This window comes from Agrilus planipennis, unplaced genomic scaffold (assembly GCF_000699045.2).
Source record: "Agrilus planipennis isolate EAB-ADULT unplaced genomic scaffold, Apla_2.0 scaffold59, whole genome shotgun sequence".
Lineage (NCBI taxonomy): Eukaryota > Metazoa > Arthropoda > Insecta > Coleoptera > Buprestidae > Agrilus > Agrilus planipennis.
The window spans coordinates 437,368-449,069 of NW_020438942.1; the positions used below are offsets into that span (position 1 = coordinate 437,368).

Consider the following 11,702-nt stretch of genomic DNA (forward strand, 5'->3'; position numbering starts at 1 on the left):
TTCTATTATAGTATAGCAATTGTTTTCTTTTTCTGAATTGTGACTTATATATTATGACATTGTTTGAAGTTTATTATGCATCTTTATTAATTCTTGAGATAAGCACCTACCTTTTAAAACATTATTCATAACAGACATTTGAATAAAAGCTGACAAACTGATAATTCTTCATTTGAGAGTACAATTTTCATGGGTTAAGTAAAACAATGAACTTCAGTAATTCTTTCCGAATGTAACTGGTTCATTCAAGGACTTCTACGGCAAATTACATAAAATTTTACTATTACAAATTAGGAACAAAGTACCCACTTGCGTTAAAGAAAAGTACATTGACAGCATGTAGTGGTCACCGAGCGACATGACCTAGAAGTCATAAATTCAATTACGCGTTCGACTGCCCTGGTCCAAGTTTCCTTGGATATATAATAACAATATTCTACGGATAAACTATCTGTCTCTCCCTTCTGTCTTCGTTTCATCCATCCCGCCCGTCCCACCCATTTCTTGCCTTCCAGCGTAGCCTAGAGGGATTGCCAGCCTACCAGCGTTAGTAGCTGTCTTTTTTAGTATAGCGATCTAGTATTTCGGAGAACACTGATTCGATTTCAAGTTCACATCACTAGTGTAAAGTTCCTCTGGTTTTCTTGGATCATTCACTTTTCCTGTGTCTTCTCTTATGTCTTCACTTCGTCCGTCTCACTATTCTCACTCCAAACATTATCCACCACCCATCCATTCCTTACCTTCCGGCAAAGCCCGGAGAGGATACTCGTCCACCACCTTTAATACCCAAACAAACATTCAAAAGTAATTTTTTTTTTGTAGTACATCGGTCTAGATCAAAGCCCAGAATTCTGGAGAACACTGATTCGATTTCAAGTTCACATGACCAGTGCAGAGTTCCTTTGGTTTTCTTGGATCATTCACTATTCCTGTGTCTTCATTTCTTCATCTCACTCCAATCACCACTCACTACCCACACATTCCTTACCTTCTGACGTAGCCACCATTAGAATCTGGTAGGAATAAAACACTCAAAAGTTTTTAATAAAGCAGTCTAGATCAAAGTCTAGTATTCTGGAGAATACTGACTCGATCTCCAGTGCAGTTTCCTCTTTCTAAATAAATGCTGCAGCAGATAGTATTCATTTCTCTTCTGTCTTCATTTCGTCCGTCTCACTATTTTCACTCCAAACATTATCCACCACCCATCCATTCCTTACCTTCCGGCAAAGCCCAGAGAGGATACTCGTCCACCACCTTTAATACCCAAACAAACATTAAAAAATAATTTTATTTTTGTAGTACATCGGTTTAGATCAAAGCCTACCATTCTAGGGAACACTGATTCGATTTCAAGTTCAAATCACCGGTGCAAAGTTCCTCTGGTTTTCTTGGATCATTCACTTTTCCTGTCTCTCCATTTCTTCATCTCAGTCCAACCACCACTCACCACCCACACATTCCTTACCTTCTGGCGTAGCCACCATTAGCATCTGGTGGGAATAAAACACTCAAAAGTTTTTAATAAAGCAGTCTAAATCAAATTCTAGTAGTCTAGAGAATACTGATTCGATCTCCAGTGCAGTTTCCTCTTTCTAAATAAATGCTGCAGCAGATAGTATTCACTTCTCTTATGTCTTCATTTCGTCCGTCTCACCATTCTCACTTCAACCACTATCCACCACTAATCCATTCCTTATCTTTCGGCCAAACAAACATTCAAAAGTATTTTTTTTGTAGTACATCGGTCTAGATCAAAGCCTAGCATTCTAAAGGACACTGATTCGATTTCAGGCTCGCATCCCCTGTCTAACGTTTCCTCTGGTTTTCTTAGATTATCTAAGATCTTCATTTCATCCGAGTCACCTTTCTTACTCCAACCACCACCCACCACGCATTAATTCATTACCTTCTGCGTAGCTCAAAGGAACTGACTGCTCAGCAGCAATAGTAACTTATGGGAATGAAACACCCTAAAGTTCTTTCCTTTTAGTATAGCGATCTAGACCAATGTATAGTATTCCGAAATGCAACGTTTCTTCTGGTCTTCTTAGATCATCTAAGCTAATGCTGCAGCAGATAACTTTCACTTCTCTTATGTCTTCATTTCTTCCGCCTCATCCTTTTTACGCCAGCCACCACACACACATTCATTACCTTCCAGAGTATGCCACAGGAACTGACCGCCCACAAGCATTAATAGCTGATGAGAATGAAACACCCAAAAGTTCCTTCTCTTTAATATAACGGTCGAGATCATTGTGTAGTATGCCGGAGAACACTCATTCGATTTCATGCGCGCATCTCCAGTGCAAAGTTTTCTCTAGTTGTCTTTCCATCCATTCAATACCTTCTGGCATAGTTCGCAGGAGCTACCCATCCACCAGCCTTAGTAGCCAAACAAATATAGCGGTCTAAACCAAAGCCTAGCGTTCGGGAGCACACTGTCTCGATTGCAGGTTCTCATCCACAGTGCAAGGTTTCCTCTGGTTTTCTTGGATCATCTAAGCAAGCATCAGGTAACCTTCACATCTCTTCTGTCTTTATTTCTTCAGTCCTATCCTTCTTACTTCAACCACCACCCATCACCCACCCATTCCTTACACTCCGGCGTAGTTCGCAGGGACTACCTATCCACCAGCCTTAGTGGCCAAACAAATACAGCAGCCTAGAACATAGTCTAGGATTCTGGAGAACACTGATTCGATTTTGGGTTTTCATCCAGATGCTACAGGAGATAACTTTAACTTATCTTCTAAATTCATTTCATCCGTCTCATCGGCCTCACTACAATCACCACCCAGCCGTTTCCACGATTCTTCAAAGGAGGCTGAAGAAAAGCTTCCTCCCTTCCCATAGGGTTACCATGGAGGTTAGGGTAGCCCCCTAGTATAAGTAACTAGTGGATGTAAAGCACCCAAAAGTTCCTTTCTAATTTTCTTAGAGCGATCGGCTTGATGTGTGGTTAAACCACACATGGGCGTCTTTATGTGTATGGTAGTTATGACAGAATTTAGAGCTCAGTAGGATCAAGCTATGGATTTTCATATCTCGGAAAAAATAATTATTTTATCACCTGGCTTGGTCGGAAGCTGTCGCTGCCTGTATTACTTCTGAGTTGTGTCAGTCTTTAGGTCACTTGCAGGGTATTTTACAAAATAAAATGAAATTCATAATTAATCAGTAAGTTGCAAATTGGTCTGGTAAGATTAGACGACAAACCGTTATTTATTCATTTCTTGTTTCGAAAATTGTAAGAGGAAGTATAAAATGGAGGAAAACCATAATTCGACATTTAACAGTTTATTAAGTACATCTATTCATCAAAATATAATTACAACATATATCAATAATAAATATTATAATGAGTATTCTAACTTTTTCGTCTTTCTTCGTTTAATTCTATACAAAATGCGAGTCTATGGAATATAATTAAAAACAATAAAATTCTTCATATACAGAGTGTTCCCTTAGCAGATGCGTAGGTATGACGTTGTCAGAAAAGAAGTGATTATTTAAATTATCCATACTCATTACCCATCTACCAATCTAATGTAAGAAAGATAATAGATAAATATAAGAAACTAGGTAAGACAGAGAGATACTAAATAAAAAACAAATGGCAGATACAGATCCCTGTAAAATATTACAGAAATCTGTAACAGCGTTTGTTACCGAAATTGAAGGGATTGTTATTTTGGTTCATTGTATGGATAAAGTTCTGCATGATTCAGAAAAGAGGAATAGACAATTGTTACAGAAATTAGATTAGGTTAGGTTAGGTTAGATAAAGATTATATTATTAAATGATAAAGATTATATTATTAAATGTATTGCTTAAAAAAGAGTGAAAAGTTCAGACATTTCATAAACAGTTCAGAAAATTGATAAGCTTTTGGAATTGAAATACTTTAGCATACATATGTAGGTCCTTACCCAATGCTGAAGCCTTTGCTGCAGACATAAGTTTACAATAATCTTTTGGAAATTAATTAGCAGTAATCAGTCGACAAAATAAATAACCTGTTACCCCATCTGATGCAACATTAGGAAATGGTTAATAGACAATGCAGTTAGATACAGAACAACATTAATATACTTTGCTACGTTTCCACATTTGAAACGCTCTGATACATGTTTTTATACACACGTGTATATAAACCATAAAATTTATAAAAATACAGATAATAAGATCGTTTCTATTTAAAACAAAACAACATTTTTAAACTATATAACAAATATAAACACTATATACAAGAAACAAAATAACAGATAGAGGTTTAATATAATAGTTACATTACAATTTAAGAACTAGGTATACACAAATATACACGAATGCTATTGCTAGTACACGATTTCTTCTAATTCAGCTATGTACAAAAACCTACCAAAAAATAAACATAAACATCAGAAAATTTCTGTTAAAAACATATTTACAAAAAAGCTACATAAATATCAGTTGCAAATTTTATGAATACAATATAAAATTTAGCGTTCGACTTGCTTAGAGTATCTAGCTATTAAAAAAATCACAAATATTTACTAATTTTTGGAAAGCTGACAAATTTTCTTGAAGTAGTTATTATTAGTATTACTGTTTACGTATTATATATTCAACAAAAAAATTTGGCAACAGTGTTGCGTTTTTATGAGAATATCTAAAGCGGAATTGTTTTTTGTATGTTTTATTTATGATATTCATTTGTTTATTATCTTGATTTATAATTGTAACGCATAGGTACAAGGAATATTTATTTAAATTAAAGTTACCTGTGTACTTATTGGAATGTCGACATAGTTCACTAATAACGGCCATTATTATTATTATTAAAATTGTCGNATAGATTCTTTTCTATTTTAACAGAAAGAATAGATTCTTTAATTAGGTAATTATTAAAAATAAGTTGAAGATTAACAGTATAACGTAAATATATATTTGGCATATTTCAATAAACCAACTAAAAACGGATATCTAAAGGGATTTATCTTATTGGGTCTAATAGGTATAGGTAAGATTATAATGATTAATTGCATTAATAGATAATTACAGTAAATTACAGCCTTTACATTGATATGTATTGTTTTTGAAGCAGTGATTACGACTCAATTAAAGTAAGCTTTTACGTAGAGAGATAGCCTGAGACTAGAAAGAACAGACAATATCAAGTATTTCATTACACATAGTTTACATTCTATAAGAATAATTTAATATTCTTTTGGATCGTATATGTCACCGTTGGAGCGCTGTTAATCTGCCAGCGATAAAAATGTAAATTTTACAATAGTCCAGAAGAAGACGTATTCTGCATTAAAGATCATAAAAATTGCCAATAAGATCGCACTTGGTAATGTTCAACTAGTTTATTTTTATAAAACTTCTAATATAAATGGGCTATTATGATATCGTCTAGGTCAGAGGTCGGCAACCTGCGGCTCGCGAGCCACATGCGGCTCTTTCGATGTGAAGCTGCGGCTCTTTAGTTCCATACGAAAATATTATTCATTTTATCAAAAAAAAAGAAACGTTTAAAAATCGTTCTGAATTGATTAACGAGGATTAGGCACTGATTCTATCTCTCGCTTTTCACAGCATCCCAATAATCTTCCAGATTGTTACAGTGACGTGAAGAAGTTGGCATGTGGAGTGCTAACTATCTTCAGATCGACATATTCGTGCTAGCAATCCCTTGCATGAATATAATTAAAAGTAAAGTAAGAAGCCAACTGATAAATGAAAATTTAGAGTCGTGTTTGAAACTTAAAACAGCAAGTTATGAGCCAAATTTATCCAAACTTTCTAAAACCATGCAAAGTCAACACTCCCACTGAATTTGTTTGCTCAAATGTATGTTATTATTCTTTTTTTTATTTTAACTACAAGTTACTTTGTTTAGAAATAACCATTCAAAGTCATGGCTCCCATTGAATTTGTTTGCTCAATTGTTTGTTATTGAAGTACAAGTTACTGTTGTATATAAATAGATAGATATTTTTTCTTATGAATAAATAGATATTTCTTTCTTATGAATAAATAGATTAGTTTTTTATTAAAAAAAATTATTTAAATGCGAGTATTATTTATTGTTCATCATCATTACCTCAGTCCTAAGACTGGTTGGACACGTACCTCCACTATTTCCTAACCTGAGCAAAACTTCCAACCTTTTCTATTCCGCCTCGCCCACCGTCCATGTTTCGCACCCGTACAACGCCGCGCTCCAAACATACACCTTTAACAACCTTTTTCGAATTTCTAAATTAACCGTTCGCGAGCACAGAAGTGACTAATAAATTGTGATTTATTATCAAAAGGTTGCCGACCCCTGGTCTGGGTTAAAGCAAACTGTTGACGAAGAATGATGACGAATCATTATTAAAGATTTGACCGCTTACACACTCAGCCACACTTGGCCGCTACTAAAAGGGTGATTTATAGCAACCACTATCTTCTATTACGCGTGGTTACCACCAGACGACATTCAAAATACTATAGTGCCTTTTGATGAAGATCTAGCCAGAGTTAATAGCTAAAATTAATTGCATGACTACATACTGGCCATGAATTCTTGAAGTCCTTAAAAACAAACAGAACAAGAAAAATTTTTGGAGAAATACAAACCATAAAAAAAATGGTTTTAAGAACCCAGCTGACCCACTAATTAATAAAGATACCATCTCTGAAATCTCCTGGTCTGCTATTTTCGATAGGCGGCAGTCCCAGAAAGAAGTTGTGTCAAAGCCGTTAAAAGTCAGCGCCAGGTTCAAGTAGCGAGAATGGGTTGCTACTGAACATTGTGGTTGTTGCTAATGGCGTAATGTTTTCACTCAACACCTGACGGTTTCTAGTGGCTACCACAAATAACAGAGTGTGTAAGCAGCCTAATAGCAACGTCCACTTTTGTTTTCTATCCCAGTATAATATACCCACGACGATAAGCAGTTAGAAAAATAACATTTGTAAAACTTCCAAACCCTTTTGTTGTAAAATAAGGCTACAGGCTTGTGCGCTACAAAATCTATATAAGCATAACACCGCATACCTATGCTAGTTCTACAGTACTTAATTTAGAAAGCGTAAAATTATTTATCAAACTGGAATATTTAATTCGTACGTATTTTTGATAAATTAGTTTTTTCTTGCGAAATATTACCTGCGTATTTTAACTGTCATCATGTCTATTTAGCTAATAAAATAGAATGGCAAATTAAATTTTGTGAAATGAAAAATTGAAAAATATTAGCTAGAATGAATTTTCATTTTTGTTTATACTTATTATGCTTAGTTTTTATTAATTAGATTATATGCGAGATCCATAATAAGTCATTATATTTAAACTTTGTTATCACACAACTAAAATGTAATAAGTAATCTAAACACAGCCCCTACTTGTTGATATTTAATAATTAACAAATCTTAAAGCTTTATGAAAACAGCAATAAATATTTTAACAACATAATTGTATACATTACATTTTTTTTAATGTTTGTTAGTTAGTTTGTTAATAATGTGCGTTCCTATTGTGACATTAACGAAAATAAATATAATGCGTCCTAGAACACTTGAAATGATTTTGAAATTTTTGTGTTTTGATTCCTCAAATAATTGACCAAACACGTTGTGGCTTTTCGAGATTACCACCACTCAGAAATCATACTCTGGCATTAGTTAAAACGTTTATAATCCGTTCTGACAAATTTAAAACAACCAAAAGGAGAAATTTGCCGCGTTGATAGCGCCGCATTGTGGTTTCCCTAGTTAGCCCACAATGCGACAGTCCTATTGTGGCACATGCAAAGCCGTCATAGTGCTTTCCAACAATAAACGCTCGATCACGCCGCATTGTGGCTTCTCAAGTTAATCCACAGCGCCATATCCCTGTTACAGCACATGCAAAAATTATCATTGTGCGTTCTGACAAATTGAAAAGAACCACAAGGCGAAACTTGTGATTCATAAAATGTTTGATCAAGCCGCATTGTGGTTTCTTAAGATAATCCGCAATACGGTACCTACCTAGTCTTGTTATGGCACTTGCAAAAATGATCATAGTGCGTTCTGACAAATTGAAAACAACCATAAAATGAAACTTGCGTTGTAATTCATCAAAAGCCACATTGCGGATTTTCAAGTTAATGTATGTAATTTTTCTGTCGTGGCACATGCAAAAATCATCATTGTGGATTCTGACAAACTCAAAAGAACCACCAGGGGAAACTTGTGTTATGTTTGATCAAACCGCATTGTGGTTTCCTACGTGAATCCATAACCTACTCTTATCATGGCACCTGCAAAAACGATCATAGTACTTCATGACAAATTAGAAACAACCACAAAGCGAAAATTGTTTTTTGATTCATGAAACGTTTGATCAAGCCACATTGCGGATTCTGAAGACCCACAACGGAATTCTCCTACTGTGGCACTTACAAAATCGATTATAATGTGTTTTGGAAACCCAAAGAGACAACAATGCAAAATGGATTGTGTTTCTTCAAACATAAATTTGATCAAGACGCGTTGTGGTGGTAAGAACGTTCGGCACAACACTTGATACATATACAGATACAGGAACATTGACTCGCTGCAATAAAATTTAGCGTTCCTAATCTGACCTGTTCTTTCAACAATGCACACTTATCCAGCAAAGGTACGAACAACTAATTTAAACTGGGCACAACATGCAATCCCCAGATTAGCTCATTAACCTTAATGCTGATAAGCACTTTAGTCGATGAGGTCAATATCGAAATCTTGATGACGAGTATTATACTAAATGACTATCAGATGAGACTTTCATATACTGTTTTGGAACCATTTTGTTAATAAAAATAAGAACATTTTCCTAACAATTGTTTTTTGTTGTACCTAGATGTAAGCAATCTAAAAAGGTAATACGTTTATTCATATGATGTAGCAAACTTCATTTGTAAATCTTTTTTTTCTAACGACCCGCTCTCACATATTTAAGCATATGATGGAATCTAGAAGACTGAATAAAAGAACACACCTCTAGGATATCAGCTGACAAGGGAACGTCAAATTTCCACCTTAACTATTCTACTGCCTTTTTCAAACATTGCATTACCTATTACTAACTCTTTCAGAACAGAACGAATCGATTGAAAACCAAAATGTTTACGATACATAAATATATAGAGATCAACGACTGGAGAAGCTTGTCATTTTTCAAAGTCAAATAGTTCTTCTTATTTGTGAAAAAAAATTTAAATTTCTCAACTTTTGAAGGTTTCCTCATAAATAAAACCTCTCACCAAGCTTCATACTATAATGTCAGACGTCTTTTCCCTGGACGGAATTAGATATAGATATATGTAAACTCACCAACTCCATAATTTTCAAAGAAATTTGCCACATCATATATTTTTAGATCTATTACCTAAATAGTCAGTTAACATGTTAATCTAAGTAGCGCTTTGATGTGAGTCAAAGTTGGTACCCAAAAGACTTTGCATGGTATTGAGACTATCTTCTAACGCTTGTGCAAATTTGGACGTACTAGTGATTTGGGATGACCAAAATGACGATAAGCAGAAAACAATACTACTAGATTTTATGTTATAAGACGCTCCATAACCATCCGGTTCAACAGGTCCGTATCCCATGAAACTGTCAATTGATGTTGCAACTTGACTGGTGGTTAAATTGAATCTATTCGCTATACGATATGACTCATCAGTAAAAATTTCGGGTAGAGGATGTGCGGCAGTAGGTGATGTTTCTTTTGCAGCTTCCCTTAGACCCAGTAAGTGGATGTCTATACCTTGGCCCAAAATATTATCCACCATTTCTTGAGTCTGTCTCTCAACCGCCCTTAGCCACAACTTTATTTTTTCTTCATGTGTTACAAGATGGAAAGTTACTTTTTTGTTGTTTGCATCTATGTCGTCTGTATGCTGGAGCATGGCTGAAGCCCATTCCAATGCTTCAACACTAGCGGAACGTATGCAGTCAACCCGACCCAATAAGAAACGCCTGGTAGAAGCACTTTCATATGTAGCAGTTAATTTTCCATACAATTTGTAATAAGCCAATTGCAAAGCTAATTGAACGTAAGCATCAGGGCTGACTTTGCACGATTTCATAAAGTCCTTTCCATAGCCATCAAATCTTAGAACCAAAAAGTCCAAATCTTTGATGAGATTGTCCAGGTATTGGGCGGCTTCTTCTATCTTTTGGAAATCTTCAATTTCCAGACACCATTCTAGCCTTTCTGGAAGGGGCAGATGGTCACATGCAGAAGGAACCTCGGTGTTTATTGGTTGAGATTCGGTATCTTTCAGAATCTTCTCCATCGCTGCTATGATTGCTACTGCTTCCGATGGAGAGTGTTCATAACACAGCCCACACGCACCGTCTCCACTTATTACAATTTGAATTGTTTTGTCGAACCATCTGTTACTTGAATTTTGACTGCTTCCTCCTCCATGGAGCATTTGCAAAGCTAAATTGGTTTCATCTCTGCCTCCGGCAACATGACCCTTTGCACCTCTCTGTACGTGGGAATTGAAATTATTGGAAAGGGCTTCATCTAAGCACAGTACCAGCAAGGCTTTTTCTATTAATTCCATATTCCTTCTATTTCTATCGTTTCTAAGAAGCTTCTGCCTCGCTTCTGCCCATTTTGGTCTCCTCCATCCAGTCAGTATTCCCACTGGAGGTGGCATAGGCAGACATGGGGCGTTATTTAATATATAAAGCAGCTGAGAACAAATCTCGTCTTCACTTAGACAACCTCTATCAGGCGCTTTTAAGACCAAGCAATAAAAGTGGTTCCTACATGTGACGATAATATGTTCTGAAGGTTGTTCCGTTGAAGCCGAAATAAACTGCTTGTCCCTTTTTATACCAGGGATTCTACAAGAAGAAAATAGGCGGTAGTACTGTGCCATGCAGAGCGGCTGACCGGGATTTCTCGATGTTGCACGTTCTAAAGGTAACTGCTTGTTGTCCAGCATAGTCTTATATGCAAGTGCGGCATTTAAAATTCGGGATGTAAACCTAGCGAGGTCTAAAATTGTAGTGAACTTTCTTGGTGGAAAAACCATACCAGGATTTGAGTTGATTGGTAGTGCTGCAGGGTTTCCTAGGTACATATCATTTAGCCAGTATTCGTATGCCTGAAATTAAAAGGTAAAACTAGGGACTGATTTAACGGTAGCACTTTGTCTTAAACAACATTAACACTTGGTAATTTATTGAGTAAACATTCTTAATTTCTTATTTTTTAGATGTAATTGATCATTTTCCTATATCTTTATAAATACACTTTATTTTCTGGATGTAATATGAGTTAGAGTTTTGTTTCAAACTTTCTCCCTAAAATTCTTGTTGATTTTGAGAAAGTAGATGAAAAGGGTATCAAATTGTACGGACTTGGAGTTTTATTTGCTTCAGTACCTTCACAACTTCTTAATTGGATTCAAATTTCATTTTAGAAAACAGTTGAATGCGAGAAACTTTTATAATTAGAAAAACCAACAGCAAGTATAAATAAACGTGAACATTTCAAACAGTATAAAATTAGATGCAGAAGGAATGAACTGAAATGTATTATATATACATAAAAGACCTAAAAATTGTTTATTCTTATTTTGGAAATATGGGGTCAAGGTTATAATTTCATATTAAGCTGGAATTATTATTTTACACCATTCGTAATCTTTTTATTAAAAACAAA

General features: G+C 35.3%; 1 protein-coding gene across 1 annotated transcript in view; it reads right to left on the bottom strand.

Moving 5' to 3' along the window:
* Nucleotides 1-6,224: 6,224 nt before the first annotated feature.
* Nucleotides 6,225-11,702, bottom strand: part of LOC112904479 (choline O-acetyltransferase-like) — a 7,895-nt gene continuing 2,417 nt past the window's right edge. Inside the window, exons 2-3 of the mRNA XM_025974580.1 lie at nt 11,187-11,191; nt 6,225-11,142 (exon numbers count right to left, since the gene is read on the bottom strand). Of these exons, the coding sequence (XP_025830365.1) occupies nt 9,427-11,142; nt 11,187-11,191 (1,721 nt within the window). The 3' untranslated portion in view covers nt 6,225-9,426. The remainder of the gene's footprint in view (nt 11,143-11,186; nt 11,192-11,702) is intronic.